This window comes from Ahaetulla prasina, chromosome 3 (genome assembly GCF_028640845.1).
Source record: "Ahaetulla prasina isolate Xishuangbanna chromosome 3, ASM2864084v1, whole genome shotgun sequence".
NCBI lineage: Eukaryota > Metazoa > Chordata > Lepidosauria > Squamata > Colubridae > Ahaetulla > Ahaetulla prasina.
This window is the reverse complement of record NC_080541.1, coordinates 9573999-9589382: the sequence shown is the minus strand read 5'-3', so window position 1 is coordinate 9589382 and position 15384 is coordinate 9573999. Positions and strand designations below refer to the sequence as shown.

Below are 15384 nucleotides of genomic sequence, written 5' to 3'. Positions count from 1 at the left end.
CCAGACCCAGCTGATGGCAATCAGGCTTGGCTGGACCCTAGGTTTCGTAGGCAGAAGAGGCAGGAACAACAGAAGCAGGGGTGGGGCTGGCCTAGGAAATGCTGAGTCATGGAGCCACACCCCACAGGATATAAAGGCAGCAAGACCTCACCATTGACCTCACCCCATTCCTAAGAGGACTATAAGGGGCGTGCATAAGTGTACAAAAGTGCCTACCGTTCCTGTCCTATTGTTTCCTTTCAATATATGTTCCTGTATATAATGTTGTGCAAATAAATAAAATAAATAAGAGCTGCTGTGCCTCTTCGTAGCAGGCAAATTAACTGTTTAACTAAGAGCTGAAATACTGTTTGTTCCTGGGTTCATCAGCATCAAGGGAGATAACAGAGACACTTGGCAAATGCTCGCTATTTTGCTGCCAGAGCTGATAGTGCCGGCTAATTAAGCCATCACTCGGACAGAGGCGAGGGGGACAGAACAATATATAAGCATGAATTGAATACATAAAATGAATACAATTAAAGGGAACATTAGGACAGGGATGGTAGGCATTCTGGTGCTCTTATGCACGACTCTTACAGAACTCTTAGGAATGGGGTGAGGTCCACAATAGACAGTCTTAGGTTAAAGTTTTTGGGGGTTTTGGGATGAGACCATGGAGTCTGGTAATGCATTCCAGGCACTGACCACCCTGTTACTGAAGTCACATTTGCTGCAATCAAGTTTGGAGTGGTTTACCTTGAGTTTGTATCTATTATTTGCTCGTGTATTGTTGTGGTTGAAGCTGAAGTAGTCCTTGACAGGTAGGACATTGTAGCAGATGATTTTATGAGCTATGCTTAGGTCATACCGAAGGTGGCGTAGTTCTAAATTTTCTAAACCCAGAATTTCAAGTATTTTGTTGTAAGCAGAGGAGTGGAGGACTCTTCTTGTGAAATATTTCTGGATGTGCTCAATTGTATTAATGTCCGATATGCAGTGTGGGTTCCAGACACGTTGAGCAAATAATTTGTATGCTCTGGTTAGTAGTGTAACCTGCATTCTGAGGCCTTTTAAAGACAGATCTTTTTCAGTATGAAGTAGCATAGGACAGTGGTGAAATTCAATTTTTTTTACTAGTGGTTCTGTGGGAGTGGCTTGGTGGGCATGGTGTGACTTGGTGGCCATGGCAGGGGAAGGATACTGCAAAATCTCCATTCCCTCCCCACTTCTGGGGGAAGGATATTGCAAAATCTCCATTCCCACCTCACTCTGGGACCAGCCAGAAGTGGCATTTGCCAGTTTTCTGAACTACTCATAATTTTCACTACCGGTTCTTCGAACTACTTAAAATTTCCACTACCAGTTCTCCAGAACCATCTTTCCAATCAGCCTTCATGTTTCCAGTCTCTTTCCCCCCACTTGGAACTGAACCAGATGGATATTCCTTCCAACAACATATGTGTGTCTCTCACACACATACAAATAAGGTAGACCTTGGACTGTGATATTGAATTCTCCATCTTGCAGATTTTAATCCATGAATGGACTGAGAGATGAGTAGAAGAGTAGATAGATAGCTGGTTAGGCAGGTAGATGGCAGATGGATGGATGGGTGGATGAAAGGATGGGTGGATGGAGAGGTGGGGGGAGAATGCCTGGGGGAACAATGAAGTCTTAAAGGTAATTTTAAGAGGGTAAGGGCCTTCTGGATATCTGGTGAACGCTATTCTATAAGGCAGATACCACTACTGAAAAAGTCCACGCCCTAATCAATTGATAACATTTATTAGAGGGGACCTAGAAAACACCCAAACTATTGGATTTGGTGAGATTGGCAGATACCCTATGGGAGTGGTGGTCCATTAATAATATCTGGCCTCGTGCCAGGTGGAGTTTTGAAGGTGCTAATCAGGATTTTGAATCTGCACCTAGAATGAAACTGGGAGACACACGAAATTAACACAAACTAGACCATATCCTCAAGATGTTCTTCGACTTATATTTTAATGGTACCTTTTGTCCTTTTTCTGCTCGTCCAAATGTTTCCCCACCCTGAAAAAAGAAATTCATAAAACCAGGGTCAGCAGATGCAATAACGATGTGCAAGATCAGAAATAATGTTAAATAATAATAGCTTTATCAGGCTATGGAATAGCACACTGACTAATCGAACACATTCAATTAATAAATCATGGTATCTTCTGCTACTATCAAAGTTGTGAAGCATGAATCAGATTATATGGAAGATTCTAACCAAGCTGTTAAGAAAAGGTCTCTAGTTTTGTGACCTTAACTATCATCAAGAGGACACTTCATCGAACTGGTGGACTTCAGCTTCCATAATCCTTAGCTAATATAGTTTAATTGTAGGGGGAAGAGATAGTTTCTTTGATACAATTGGATTACAACCAAATTGACAGCGTGGTCTAGAACTTAACACTTGAAAGCCTCATCTTTATTAGCCCTGCCATTTAATTGCTTTGAAACTGGGAAGAATCAGATAACAGATTAATAGATTTGGAAGGGACGTTATAGGTCATCTAGTTTAACCGCCGGCTCATTCTGACAAATGGCAGTCCAATCTTTTCTTGAAAGTCTCGATAAAGCTCCCACAACTTCTGAAGGCAAGCTTTCCACTGGTTGATTGGTCTCACTGTCAGAAAGTTCCTCCTCATTTCTAGGTTGAATCTCTCCTTGGTAAATTTCCATCCATTATTCCTTGTCTGGCCTTCAGGTGCTTTGGAAAATAGCTTGACCCCTTCCTCTCTGTGACAGCCCCTCAAATATTGGAAGACTGCTATCATGTCTCTCCTGATCCTTCTCTTCACTAGACTAGCCAGGCCCAGTTCCTGCAACCATTCATTGTATGTTTTAGCCTCCAGTCCGCTAATCATCTTGGATGCTCTTCTCTGCCCTTTTTCTAGAGTCTCAACATCTTTCTTATAGCGTCTCAAATAGAACACTATTTTATATTTCACAATTATAACAAGTGGCTTTTAAAAGATAGCTGAGGTAAATATTTTATGAAGGGTTGCAAGACTTTAGATAAATGTCCTGGTAAATGAGATCTGAAAAATTCTAATTAGAATTTCTCCTGGGTGGATTCCAGGACAATCTCTCTAATTTTGTGAAAGTCAATATTATCTCTGTTCCCATTTTTTTAAAAGCTAGTCTTTCAATCCCTGCAGAAATCATTCATAACAAAACTTTGGCAGTAGTGAGATGTTGAATCGGGGAAAGTACGCGTATATGAACACATATTGTCTTATAATAATAATAATAATAATAATAATAATAATAATAATAATAATAATAATAATAATAATAATAATAATAATAATAATAATATTTTAATTTTTATACCGCCCTTCTCCTGAAGGACTCAGGGCGGTTAGCAGCCAGATAAAATACAATACAATAAAATCACTATTAAAAAACTTTTTCGATATGGCCAATAAATTAAATTATAAAATACATATTATAAAATAAAACCCCATTTAAAATCCAATTTTAAAAAAACCCTTTTTTATGCCAGTCCTGTTCGGAAGAATAAATACATCTTCAGCTCGCGGCGTAAAGGTCCGGAGGTCAGGAAGCTGTCGAAGTCCTGGGGGAAGCTCATTCCAGAGGGTAGGTGCCCCCACAGAGAAGGCTCTCCCCCTGGAGGTCGCCAGCCGACACTGTTTGGCTGACGGCACCCTGAGGAGACCCTCTCTGTGGGAGCGCACCAGGCAGTGGGAGGCATGTGGTAACAGAAGGCGGTCCCGAAGATATCCCGGTCCTAAGCCATGGAGCGCTTTAAAGATTTCTCCATATGGATAGGCAAAGATCTAAATCAGGGGTGTTCAACCTTAACAATTTTAAGACCTGTGGACTTCACCTCTCAGAATGGCTCGCTGGGGAATTCTGGGGGTTGAAGTCCACAAATCTTAAAAGTTGCCAAAGTTGGATATCACAGATCTAAACAGGATGTATAACTATGTTTACATGACTATGACTCTGGCTCTCTGAAAAGGAAGTTTCTACCATCTGCTTTTTCTATGATGAGAAGGTCAGGGATGTTACCGTGGGCAGAGTTCATGAGACCACTACAGATCCCCTCCGTACTAATTATTTTAAAATATTCCACTGGGGTCTTTAATATCTGGATTTAGAATTTTGGTTTAAGTTAGTCCATCAGGCCCTTTTCTGATTTTTTAAAAAAATTGCATGAGTTTTCTCACAAGTGCATGATTACATTAGGATAAAAAAAAAAAAAAGAATATTTGAGGGTCTCATAAATTTTCTTACCGGTTCTCCTTTGTCTCCCTTTGGGCCAGGAGGTCCAGCTGGTCCAATATCTCCCTTGACAAAAATAAAGATACGTTAGCAAGAAGGATATGGTTTTCCCCCATTGACTTTTATTACCATAGCCAGTTTTTTTAAATAAAAACTGAATGGCAAAACATGCACTTTTTCATCTAACATGGAGAGGAATAACAAGAAAGGAGGAGGAGGAGGAGGAGGAGGAGGAGGAGGAGGAGGAAGAAGGAAGGGAGGAGGAAAGGAAAGGAAGGGAAGAGAAGGAAAGGAAAGGAAAGGAAAGGAAAGGAAAGAAGGGAAGGAGAGAGGGAGGGAGGGAGGGATGAAGGAAGGAAGGAAGGAAGGAAGGGGAGGAAGAGGAGGAGGAGGAGGATGGTGGGGATAAATACTGTATAGCCAAGAATATTGCTTTCATGCAGATGCTGAAACGGTATCTGCTATTTCCAAAGCTAGAGAGTTAGTCAGAAAATATGCATCCACAAATCGTATGAATAAATTTGAATAAATAAACCTACAATATATCTGATCCTTGGTCTTATTGGACTGTCTTGTCCTAGTGCCCTAAATTCTAATGAACTAAGACAGCAACATAACTGTAAAGCATTTACAGATGCCATCTGCAAAGATAGTAATGGAAAATATCATCATCCAGCCATTATACTGTGCAAACATAAATCATGGGTGAAAAAACATTAAAAGAAGAAAAAAAAATAGAACCCTTTAATACAATGCCAATGTCAAACAAACCACTCCACACATCGGACCAACTGCGTAGGCAGGCCTGCTTTGAGTGTTAAACAGGTCTGTATTCTATCTGGCACTGTTTTAGAGATGCTGTGGGACACTCTAAATGGAATGAGTTTTTAAGGTTGATTTCTTACACAGGCCTCTTGTTCAATAATTTCATTTTATTCTATTGTTGGCTGCGATTTAGCATTTTTGGACACATCTTCTATTCCAGCCATTGTTAAGATGATGGCTATTAAAAGATAAAGGTTTTGTGGTCATCACACAATAGTTGCTTTTTCTTTTAGCAATTTCTCATGTCTTTCTGTGAAAGCCTCCCTTATTAGTTAAAGTGCTATAGTTAAAAAAAAATGGCTGCTGTATTTAAGGCTGCAAAAACAGTAGACTGTCAACCCTGAAGCGAACTTGGCTATCTTTGTGGGTTGCCACAAGGCAGAAGAGGGGAAGGGAGTGGGAAGTAATTAACTGGGGCTTTGCAGTCAAAACAAGAAGTTTTCCTGTGGGAACCAAGGTCGTTCCAACAGATGACTGGGAGAGGAGGAGTGAAGTAACCAAGCAACGGACCAGCACCTCTATTTGGACTGATGACTTGAGGGAAGGGGGAAAACATTCACTTTTTAATTAGGTGAAAACCATGAGAACTTTCAGTCTGTTTTCACCACTCGTGCCAATATGATGTACCCAATAAATTTTTCTTTGAGGAATCTACCTGCCTCGGAGTTCTGCTTTCAATGACTGCATTACTTGGAATGCTGACACAGAGGTTATACCGAAAAGAAGAAGAAATCCTTAAGAAAGTGTATGCAGTTTAAGTTTCATTTTTTAAAATACGTTTTATTCCTTGGGCAACACTAACCTTTTGTCCTCTCAATCCTTCAAATCCAGGAAGGCCTCTCTCCCCCTGAAATGAAAAATGGAGACTGTTTAATAGCAAAATTCATCATGGCTTCTCGCATGCTATGAATCCTGACTTAGTGGCTCTGTGTGAGCGTTCTGTACATCTGCAATAATTACTGAAAGCAGTTTCTGAAACGACTACATGGGACTCAGAGGTGGATTTCAGCAGGTTCTGACCAGTTCTGGAGAACCGGTAGTGGAAATTTTAAGTAGTTTGGAGAACCGGTAGTAAAAATTCTGATTGGCCCCACCCTCAACTATTCTCTGCCTCCTGAGTCCCAGCTGATCGGGAGGAAATGGGGATTTTGATAGTTCTATACTTATTTTAGGGCTTACAACTAGAGTTTTCACTAACTTCCCCTGTCAAAAGAGGCACAAAACTAGCCCTGCAGCTTTTAGAAAAGGACCCTTCTCCCCCCGAGTGAGTAAAGTCAAAGTCAAAGCTTTTATTGTCATCGTACATCATGTATACAGTGAAATTGGTATAGCCTCTACTGGTGCAGTTCATACAAGACAATGTGAATATAATAAAGGATAATCCTTATACAAGTAGTTAGAGAAAAAACTAGTCATACATTTCCATATCTACAACATATTCTGTGCAACATGTATATTAGCTCAGTGGCTAAGACACTGAGCTTGTCGATTGAAAGATCAGCAGCTCAGCGGTTCGAATCCCTAGTCCTGTGTAACGGGGTGAGCTCCCGTTACTTGTCCCAGCTTCTGCCAACCTAGCTGTTCGAAAGCACATAAAAAAAAATGCAAGTAGAAAAATAGGGACCACCTTTGGTGGGAGGGTAACAGTGTTCTGTGCACCTTTGGTGTTTAGTCATGCTGGTCACATGACCACGAAGATGTCTTCAGACAGCGCTGGCTCTTCTGCTTTGAAACAGAGATGAGCATCGCCCCCTTGAGTTAGGAACAACTAGCACATATGTGCAAGGGGAACCTTTACCTATGATCTTATATTATGGTATATACGTATTACACACTACAAAGGCACCAGTAAAATTTGTGGTGCTATATTGTATTTAGGAGTCTGACAGCCCATGGGCAGAAGCTGTTTTTAAACCTGTTTGTCTGGCTGGCTATACTTCTGCGTCTTCTGCCCAATGGTAAAAATGAAAAAAGACACTGGCCAGGGTGTGAATCATCCCCTAAGTACCTTCCTTACTCTGCTGAAACAGCGAGACTTGGCGATGTCATCCAGTGGGATTTGTAAGGGGCCATATTCAATTCCAGGGCTACAGGTTGTCCATTCCTGTGATGATATGCTGGGCTTTCAGTAACCACAATTCAAAGAATATCCCTTGGAGCCAATTCCCTTGAGTTTAGTGGCTCTTATTTATTTATTTTTATTTATTTTTTAAAAAAATATTTATTTTTAATACAAACAAACATAAAAGCACCTTCCATCCAAATACAGTGTGTCGGTAGGTTGGTTACAAATCTTTTGTGCAATTTCAACATATGCATATCGTTGGTTTATCTAAGCTTACATTTTATCATCTGATATATATCCAAATGTTTTAATCAATTAATCCTAGAATTAACTATGGTATTTTATTCTCTCATTTCATGTAAATTATTCTAAATCAATATTTCATCTTATTACATCATTTATTCCATCATCTTAAATCAATTGTATCATTCAACAATTCTTCCCTCGTAAAAAACTCTAATCTTTTAAAACATAGGTTCCCTTCTAGCCACTGATAAAATAAATCCCATATCTTATAATATTGTTTATCTTCCTGTTCTCTAATTTCAAATGTCAATTTACACATTTCTGCACATTCCATTATCTTCTTAATAATTTCATCTTGCAATGGTAATTTCTCACTTTTCCAGTTCTTAGCAAATGCAATCCTGGCTGCTGTTATTACATTCACAATCAAGTATCTCAATTCTCTATTTATAACAGGGTGAATTCAGTTACAAACCTTTTCTCCTGGAGGACAGGAACAATTGACTGTCTTGGTAGGTCCAATGTGCTCATTTTCGACAGTTGGTGGAATTACAGGAGGGGGGACATCTGTAACAACGGTCACTTGACACTACAAGGGTTAAAAAAATCAGAAACAATAATAGCACCGCATAAATAGGATTTTAATAGGACTTTAAAAAGAAAAGATGGCTATGGACATGTTTTTCATGAAAAAGAAATATTTCGCTTTTATCAACAATTGATATCTGGAGAATATTTGGCACTACAGCTAGTCCTTGATCTATGACCACAATTAGAATAGAATTGAATAACAGAGTTGGAAGGGACCTTGGAGGTCTTCTAGTCCAACCCCCTGCTTAGGCAGGAAACCTTACGTCACTTCAGACAAATGGTTATCCAACCTCTTCTTAAAAATGTCCAGTGTTGCAGCATTCACAACTTATGGAGGCAAGTTGTTCCACTGATTAATTGTTCTACCTGTCAGGAAATTTCTCCTTAGTTCTAAGTTGCTTCACTCCTTGATTAGTTTCCACCCATTGCTTCTTGTCCTGCCTTCAGGTACTCTGGAGTCAAGGACCTGAGTCTTGACTCCCTCTTCTTTGTGGCCGCCCCTTGGATATTGGAACACTGCTAACATGTCACCCCATGATGTCATCCCTTTTCATCAATCTAGACATACCCAATTCCAGCAACCGTTCTTCATATGTTTTAGCCTCCAGTCCCCTAATTTTAAACCAAACCAACTCCAGATAACCATGTTGTATGAATACAGAACATGCTTCACCCCTGTAAAGATGCTATACCACTGTACTGATTCTGGCATAGGGATGACATCTTCAGGTGATCCTGCAAAAATTGCTCTTCTCTAAAGATTTGTGGTTGGGCTTTTCACCTTGCCAAGGCCACAGAAATGGAGGAGTAAGGAACAAGGAGAAGAAAAGGGGAAGGAGTAAGAAAAACATCTGTTTTTGTTTCCTTTAACAGTGTAAATGATGCTCCAAGAAAATTCTGGAGACAACAAAGTGGCCATCAAAGATGATTATTCTGTCTGATTGAATTTGTACCACAACCACGTGGCAATGACTATTTTGACGATCTTGAAGACATTTCATCACCAGGCTAAGTAACAAAATCAGAGCACAAGGGAAGAAGGTTTACCAACTTTATTCCCCCATGCACTGATGATTCATTGCGTGTAATGACATATCTGGAATGCAGAGAATGCTAAGAACCAAACAATTTAACCTTGAACTACATATATTCTTCACTATTAAAATCAACACAGGTAGCCCTCAACTTACAACTCTTAGTTTCACAACAGCTCCGAGTTTATGACAGCCCCAGAAAAAGTGACCTGTGACCTGTACTTGCATTAACAGCTGTTGCTGAACCCACATGGTCACGTGATAGCGATTTGTGTGTTTGGCAACCAGCTCACACTTACAGCTGGTTGCAATATCCTGTAGTCATGATTAGTGACCCTTTTTGTGCCAAAAATTCATGCAGGATGGCTGGATTCACTTAAGAACCGTTGTAAAAATGGTTATAAAATCAAGTCCGGTTTGACTTATAGCAACAATGGCTTACGATGTAAATTTCAAAGCAAACCGTAGTTGTAAATTGAAGATTACTTATGTTTTCTCTAGAATGGTGGCTAGTGTGTGCATGTATCTCAATCAAATACAGCCCTTCAATTGGAAGGTATAACAAAGAGCCATTGTCACATGGGTATGTCCTTAAGCACATTTGCAAAGCAGGTCTACAGTTTAAACTTACAGGTCCAGAAGGAATATCACAGCAGGTTTCAAGCTCGGCATGTCGTGAATCACAATAAATAACCATCCGCTGAAGGTCAAACTGAAAGAAAAAGAAATGGCGTTAGTTCACTTCTGACCTGACTTTGTAGCAAAATAATGGGCCCACAAGAATATTTGCTGACATAACGCCAATCCTCATAGTGTCTAGATAGACTCGAACTACGTCGTCTATGTTCCAACCTATGCTTAGTTCATAAGATTATTTATCAAAACGTTCTACCTGTAAATGAATACTTTAATTTCAACCATAATAACACAAGGGCTATTAATAGATTTAAACTCAATATAATTCGCTCAAATCTTAATTGTAGGAAATATGACTTGGAAACCAAAGCACCAATAGCTACAAAGCTTCTTTGTAGAAGCCCTTCAAATATTGGAACACTGCTATCATGTCTCCCATAGTCAAGAAATGTTAAATCTGTCATTATTCTATTGTCAGGTTCCAAGTAATATACCCATAGCAAACAAAACTCCTAGGCAAGTAGATTACTCAAAGAACAGGTTTGTTGGATATATCATATTGGCACAGGCTGGTGAGAACCAACTCTAAAGGTTCCTGCGGTTTCCACCTAATTAAAAGTAAAGGTTTTTTCTCCCTTTCCCAAAGAATCAGTCACATGGTCCAATCAAGGTGCTGTCTGATTGCTAGGAAACTTCACTCCTCCTTTGTTTGACCACCTGCAGGAATGACCTTGGTTCCCAGGAGAAAGTATTTTATTTTGGCTGCAAAACTCCAGCAATCTCTATTCCCCCCTCCCTATCCCTCAGCACCATTGTGGAAACATTGAAGCCTCCAAGACGGCCTCGGTCAGGCCAGCTTCAGAGTTGACATCTATACTGAATTGAAGCTATTTTAGTGCCACACAGTTCTTGAAAATTTGTAATGGAATTACAAATGCTGTATTCATAGTTTAACATGACATTTTAGAAATACGATTGGTGGTAGAACTGATCCCTCCCCCTATTTTTGGGGGGTGAGCTTTGTCCCTGGTACTTACATCAATTGGTACACTGTCGTAAAGGCGTTTGCCGATCACCGTTTTCCCTTGAATGTCGATATTTTCTCTGTCTTCAATAGGTAATGTCTGGACTAATTTGCAGTCGATGTACAAGGAGACGGTCTGGGCCTGGATGCTCAGTGCAATCTTATGCCAGTTACGATCAAACAGGTCATTGACGGGTCCGTTTTTGAAAACGACTCTCACGGCATCTCTGGTGAGTCCAATTGCATTGTACTCCAGGGCTTTGTTCTCCCCATCCAACCGGATAGAAACCTTTGAAAGCAGACATAACACTGTAAGGACAGGACTCTTTATGGAATGAATATCCAACAAAGGAGCTAATCAATCGCAAGAAGAAGGATAAGAACAAAGTTCATCAAACATAGAATCCATTTATTTCTATGTGTCCCAGATGCTTTAGACCAGGGGTCTCCAACCTTGGCAACTTTAAGCCTGGTGGACTTCAACTCCCAGAATTCCCCAGCCAGCTTTTGCTGGTTGGGGGATTCTGGGAGTTGAATTCTGGGAGTTGAAATCTGCTAAGGTTGGAGACCCCTGCCTTACAGGATATTATGTAGGCAGGAATGAAGAAAAGGTATCTCAAAACCAAGAACAGATGATGAATAGGTAGATGATAGATAGATAGATAGATAGATAGATAGATAGATAGATAGATAGATAGATAGATAGAGTGGTGGGATTCAGCCAGTTCGCACCATTTCAGGAGAACCGATTGTTAACTTTCTGAGCAGATAGATAGATAGACAGATAATAGATAGATAGATAGATAGATAGATAGATAGATAGATAGATAGATAGATAGATAGATAGATAGATAGATAGATAGATAGATAGGAGAGAGAGAGAGAGAGAGAGAGAGATACAAATAGATGATACAGATAGATAGATGATAGATAGATAGATAGATAGATAGATAGATAGATAGATAGATAGATAGATAGATAGATAGATAGATGATAGATAGATAGATAGATAGATAGATAGATAGATAGATAGATAGATAGATAGATAGATAGATAGATAGATAGATAGATAAATAGACAGACAGACAGACAGATAGATTGATGATACAGATACAGCTTTGCTGGCTGGGGTATTCTGGAGTTGAAGTCCTCCAGGCTTAAAGTTGCCAAGGTTGGAGACCCCTGCTTTAGACCACAAAACTCATCTGCTTCAACTGGCATAACCAATTGTGAGGAATTATGGGAAGACCCTAGGTTTAGTACAGCACTAAATCAAATTTAACAGTGTCGCAGGACCCAGAGAGTTGATGGCTTTAAAAAGTTCTGATCTGCAGCTAGAGGTGTCCCTGATTCTGAGAATTCATTATTCCTGGTCCATTGCTATAAACCAGTGATGGCTAACCTTTTTGTCATCGCATGCCATAATGCCATAATGCAATACGCGTGTGTCCCCTTGTGTGCCCTGACCCCACACATGCGCACCAACTGCCTACGCTCCCCCACCCCCTGCACATGCACCCGCAACCTCTGGTGCCTCTGGTGGCTCAGCAGACTAAGTCTGTCTGTTATTAACAACAGCTGCTTGCAATTACTGCAGGTTCAAGTCCCACCAAGCCCAAGGTTGACTCAGCCTTCCATCCTATTGTTGGGGGCAATAAAAAGTTGACTTTGTATATAATATACAAATGGATGAAGACTATTGCTTAAAAACTTGAATAAGTTGAACTTGAACTTGAAAACTTGAAAAACTTGAATAAGTTTTTTAATGTTTGTTTTTAGCTGTAAATGTTTGGTTACAGCACTGAGACGGCTTTGGTCGCGTTGGTGGATGATCTCTGGAGGGCCAGGGATAGGGGTTGTTCCTCTGCCTTGGTCCTATTAGACCTCTCAGCGGCTTTTGATACCATCGACCATGGTATCCTGCTGCACCGGTTGAAGGGATTGGGAGTGGGAGGCACCGTTTATCGGTGGTTCTCCTCCTATCTCTCCGATCAGTCGCAGACGGTGTTGACGGGGGGGCAGAGGTCGGCCCCGAGGCGCCTCACTTGTGGGGTGCCTCAGGGGTCGATTCTCTCGCCCCTCTTGTTCAACATCTATATGAAGCCGCTGGGTGAGATCATCAGTGGTTTCGGTGAGGTACCAGCTGTCGCTGATGACACCCAGCTGTACTTTTCCACACGGACCACCCCAGCGAAGCTATCGAGGTGCTGTCCCGGTGTCTGGAAGCCGACGGGTCTGGATGGGGAGAAACAGGCTCAAGCTCAATCCTCCAAGGCGGAGTGGCTGTGGATGCGGCATCCCGGTACAGTCAGCTGCAGCCTCGGCTGACTGTTGGGGCGAGTCATTGGCCCCAATGGAGAATGCATAACTTGGGCGTTCTCCTGGATGGACGGCTGTCTTCAAGATCATCTGACGGCCGTCTCCAGGAGAGCTTTTACCAGGTTCGCCTGGTCCGCCAGTTGCGCCTTTCTAGACCGGGATGCCTTATGCACGGTCACTCATGCTCGTGACATCTCGTCTGGACTACTGCAATGCTCTCTACATGGGGCTCCCTTGAGGAGCACCCGGAGACTCAGGTAGTTCAGAATGCGGCTGCGGGTGATAGAGGGAGCCCCTCGTGGCTCCCATGTAACACCTCTCCTGCGCAGACTGCACTGGCTACCTGTGGTTTTCCGGGTGCGCTTCAAGGTTTTGGTAATGATCTTTAAAGCGCTCCATGGCATAGGGCCGGGTTACTTACGGGACCGTCTGCTGCCACCGAATGCCTCCCACCGACCCGTGCGCTCCCACAGGGAGGGACTCCTCAGGGTGCCGTCAGCTAGGCAGTGCCGACTGGCGACGCCCAGGGGAAGGGCCTTTTCTGTGGGGGCTCCCACCCTCTGGAGCAGGCTTCCCCAGGACTTCGTCAACTTCCTGACCTTGGACCTTCCACATGAGCTTAAGACACATCTATTTATTTGCGCAGGACTGGACTAGATTCTTAAATTTTAATTGTTTAAATTTTAGATTTGGTTTTAACTTGGGGTTTTATTATTTATGTCTATTTTAAATTTTCGGCCTATTTAATAAGTTTTTTAGATTAATGTTTTACTGTGTATATTTATTTTGTTTTTAGATGGCTGTACACCGCCCTGAGTCCCTAGGGAGATAGGGCGGTATAAAAATATGAATAAATAAATAAATAAATAAATAAATAGCACTGTATTTGTAGTTTTTGTATTTTACTGTGGCTATAAGCCGCCCTGAGTCTTCGGAGAAGGGCGGGATATAAATTCAAATAAAATAAAATAAAATAAAAACCCTCCTGTGCTCACCCCCCCTCCTACATGCAAGTGTGACTCTCCCACTCCCTGTACATGCACACGTGTCCCCCCCGCATGCCCCTTGCCTCTCACGCACATGCGGCAGGGACCCGAGTATTATCTGGCCAGCGGGAGGCACCTGTGCATGCACCGTGGAACTGAGCTGGGGCAATGGCTCGCATGTCCACAGAGAGGGCTCTGCATGCCACCTGTGGCACACATGCCATAGGTTCGCCATCCCGGCGCTATATACGATCAACATGCTAGACACAAAAGTCAAGAAGAAAGCATGACTGTGCAGGATGGTGAACTGCCCATTGTAATGAAGAAATGTTCAGATGAGATAGAACGGGTGTGTCAAACTCAAGGCCCCGGGGCCCAGATCCAGCCTGTGGGGTGCTTAGATCTGACCCACTGGGCTTCCCTGGAAACAGCAAAGGACTGCCTCTGCCAGAGAAAACAGAGCTCAGGAGCCCATTTTCTCTTGCAGAGTGGTCAGGCCAGCACTGGCGTCCCCCGACACGAGTGATATCGAGCTGGCCACACCCATCCTAGCCATGCCCACTCCGGCCCCCCAAGGTCAAACAAAACCCTGATGTAGCCCTCAATGAAATCAAGTTTGATGCCCCTGTTTTAGAAATTTCCTACAAAGTAAAAAGATATTGAAGAGTGATAACCTCTAGGAATATCAATAGCCCACAAACCCACAGCCATACTCCACCAGGAATTATCAGGAACCAAAGATACAGAAGGATGAAAGAAACAATGTAATTTACAAAATCATATATAACTTGATTTGCAACCAATTCTACATGGAACGAACATCATGTCGATTGAAAACCAGAATCCATGAACACCAGCTGGCAGTCAAATGCCACGATCCCAAATCTCTAATTTCTACTGACACCAGTGGTGGGTTTCAATTTTTTTTACTTCCGGTTCTATGGGTATGGCTTGATGGGTGTGGCATGGCTTGATGGGCGTGGCTTGGTGGGCATGGCAGGGGAAGGATACTGTAAAGTCTCCATTCCCTCCCCACTCCAGGGGAAGGATACTGTAAAATCCCCATTTCCTCCCAATCAGCTGGGACTTGGGAGGCAGAGAATAGATGGGGACGGAGCCAGTCAGAATTTTTATTACCGGTTCTCCGAACTACTCAAAATTTCCATTACCGGTTCTCCAGAACTGGTCCGAACCTCCTGAAACCCACCTCTGACTCACACTGACATTGAACAGCAACAATTCAATTGGCGTAATACGAGAATCATTGGCCATGCTACCACCCACCATGCTCATGAGTTGATCAAATGAATTCCTTCCAGCAAGCCAGGATCATCTGCAATTGAGGTTGGCTGTATTGTTAAAGTTCTGGATTTTTTTAAAACAAATCACTGTCTAGAA

At 42.0% G+C, this 15384-nt stretch overlaps 1 protein-coding gene across 1 annotated transcript in view; it reads right to left on the bottom strand.

Moving 5' to 3' along the window:
• The window catches only part of COL22A1 (collagen type XXII alpha 1 chain), a 316045-nt gene that overhangs the window by 159643 nt on the left and 141018 nt on the right, over positions 1-15384 (bottom strand). The window contains exons 7-12 of the mRNA XM_058177405.1: positions 10695-10970; positions 9653-9733; positions 7872-7985; positions 5888-5932; positions 4273-4326; positions 1996-2034 (exon numbers count right to left, since the gene is read on the bottom strand). Coding sequence (XP_058033388.1) covers positions 1996-2034; positions 4273-4326; positions 5888-5932; positions 7872-7985; positions 9653-9733; positions 10695-10970 — 609 coding nt within the window. The remainder of the gene's footprint in view (positions 1-1995; positions 2035-4272; positions 4327-5887; positions 5933-7871; positions 7986-9652; positions 9734-10694; positions 10971-15384) is intronic.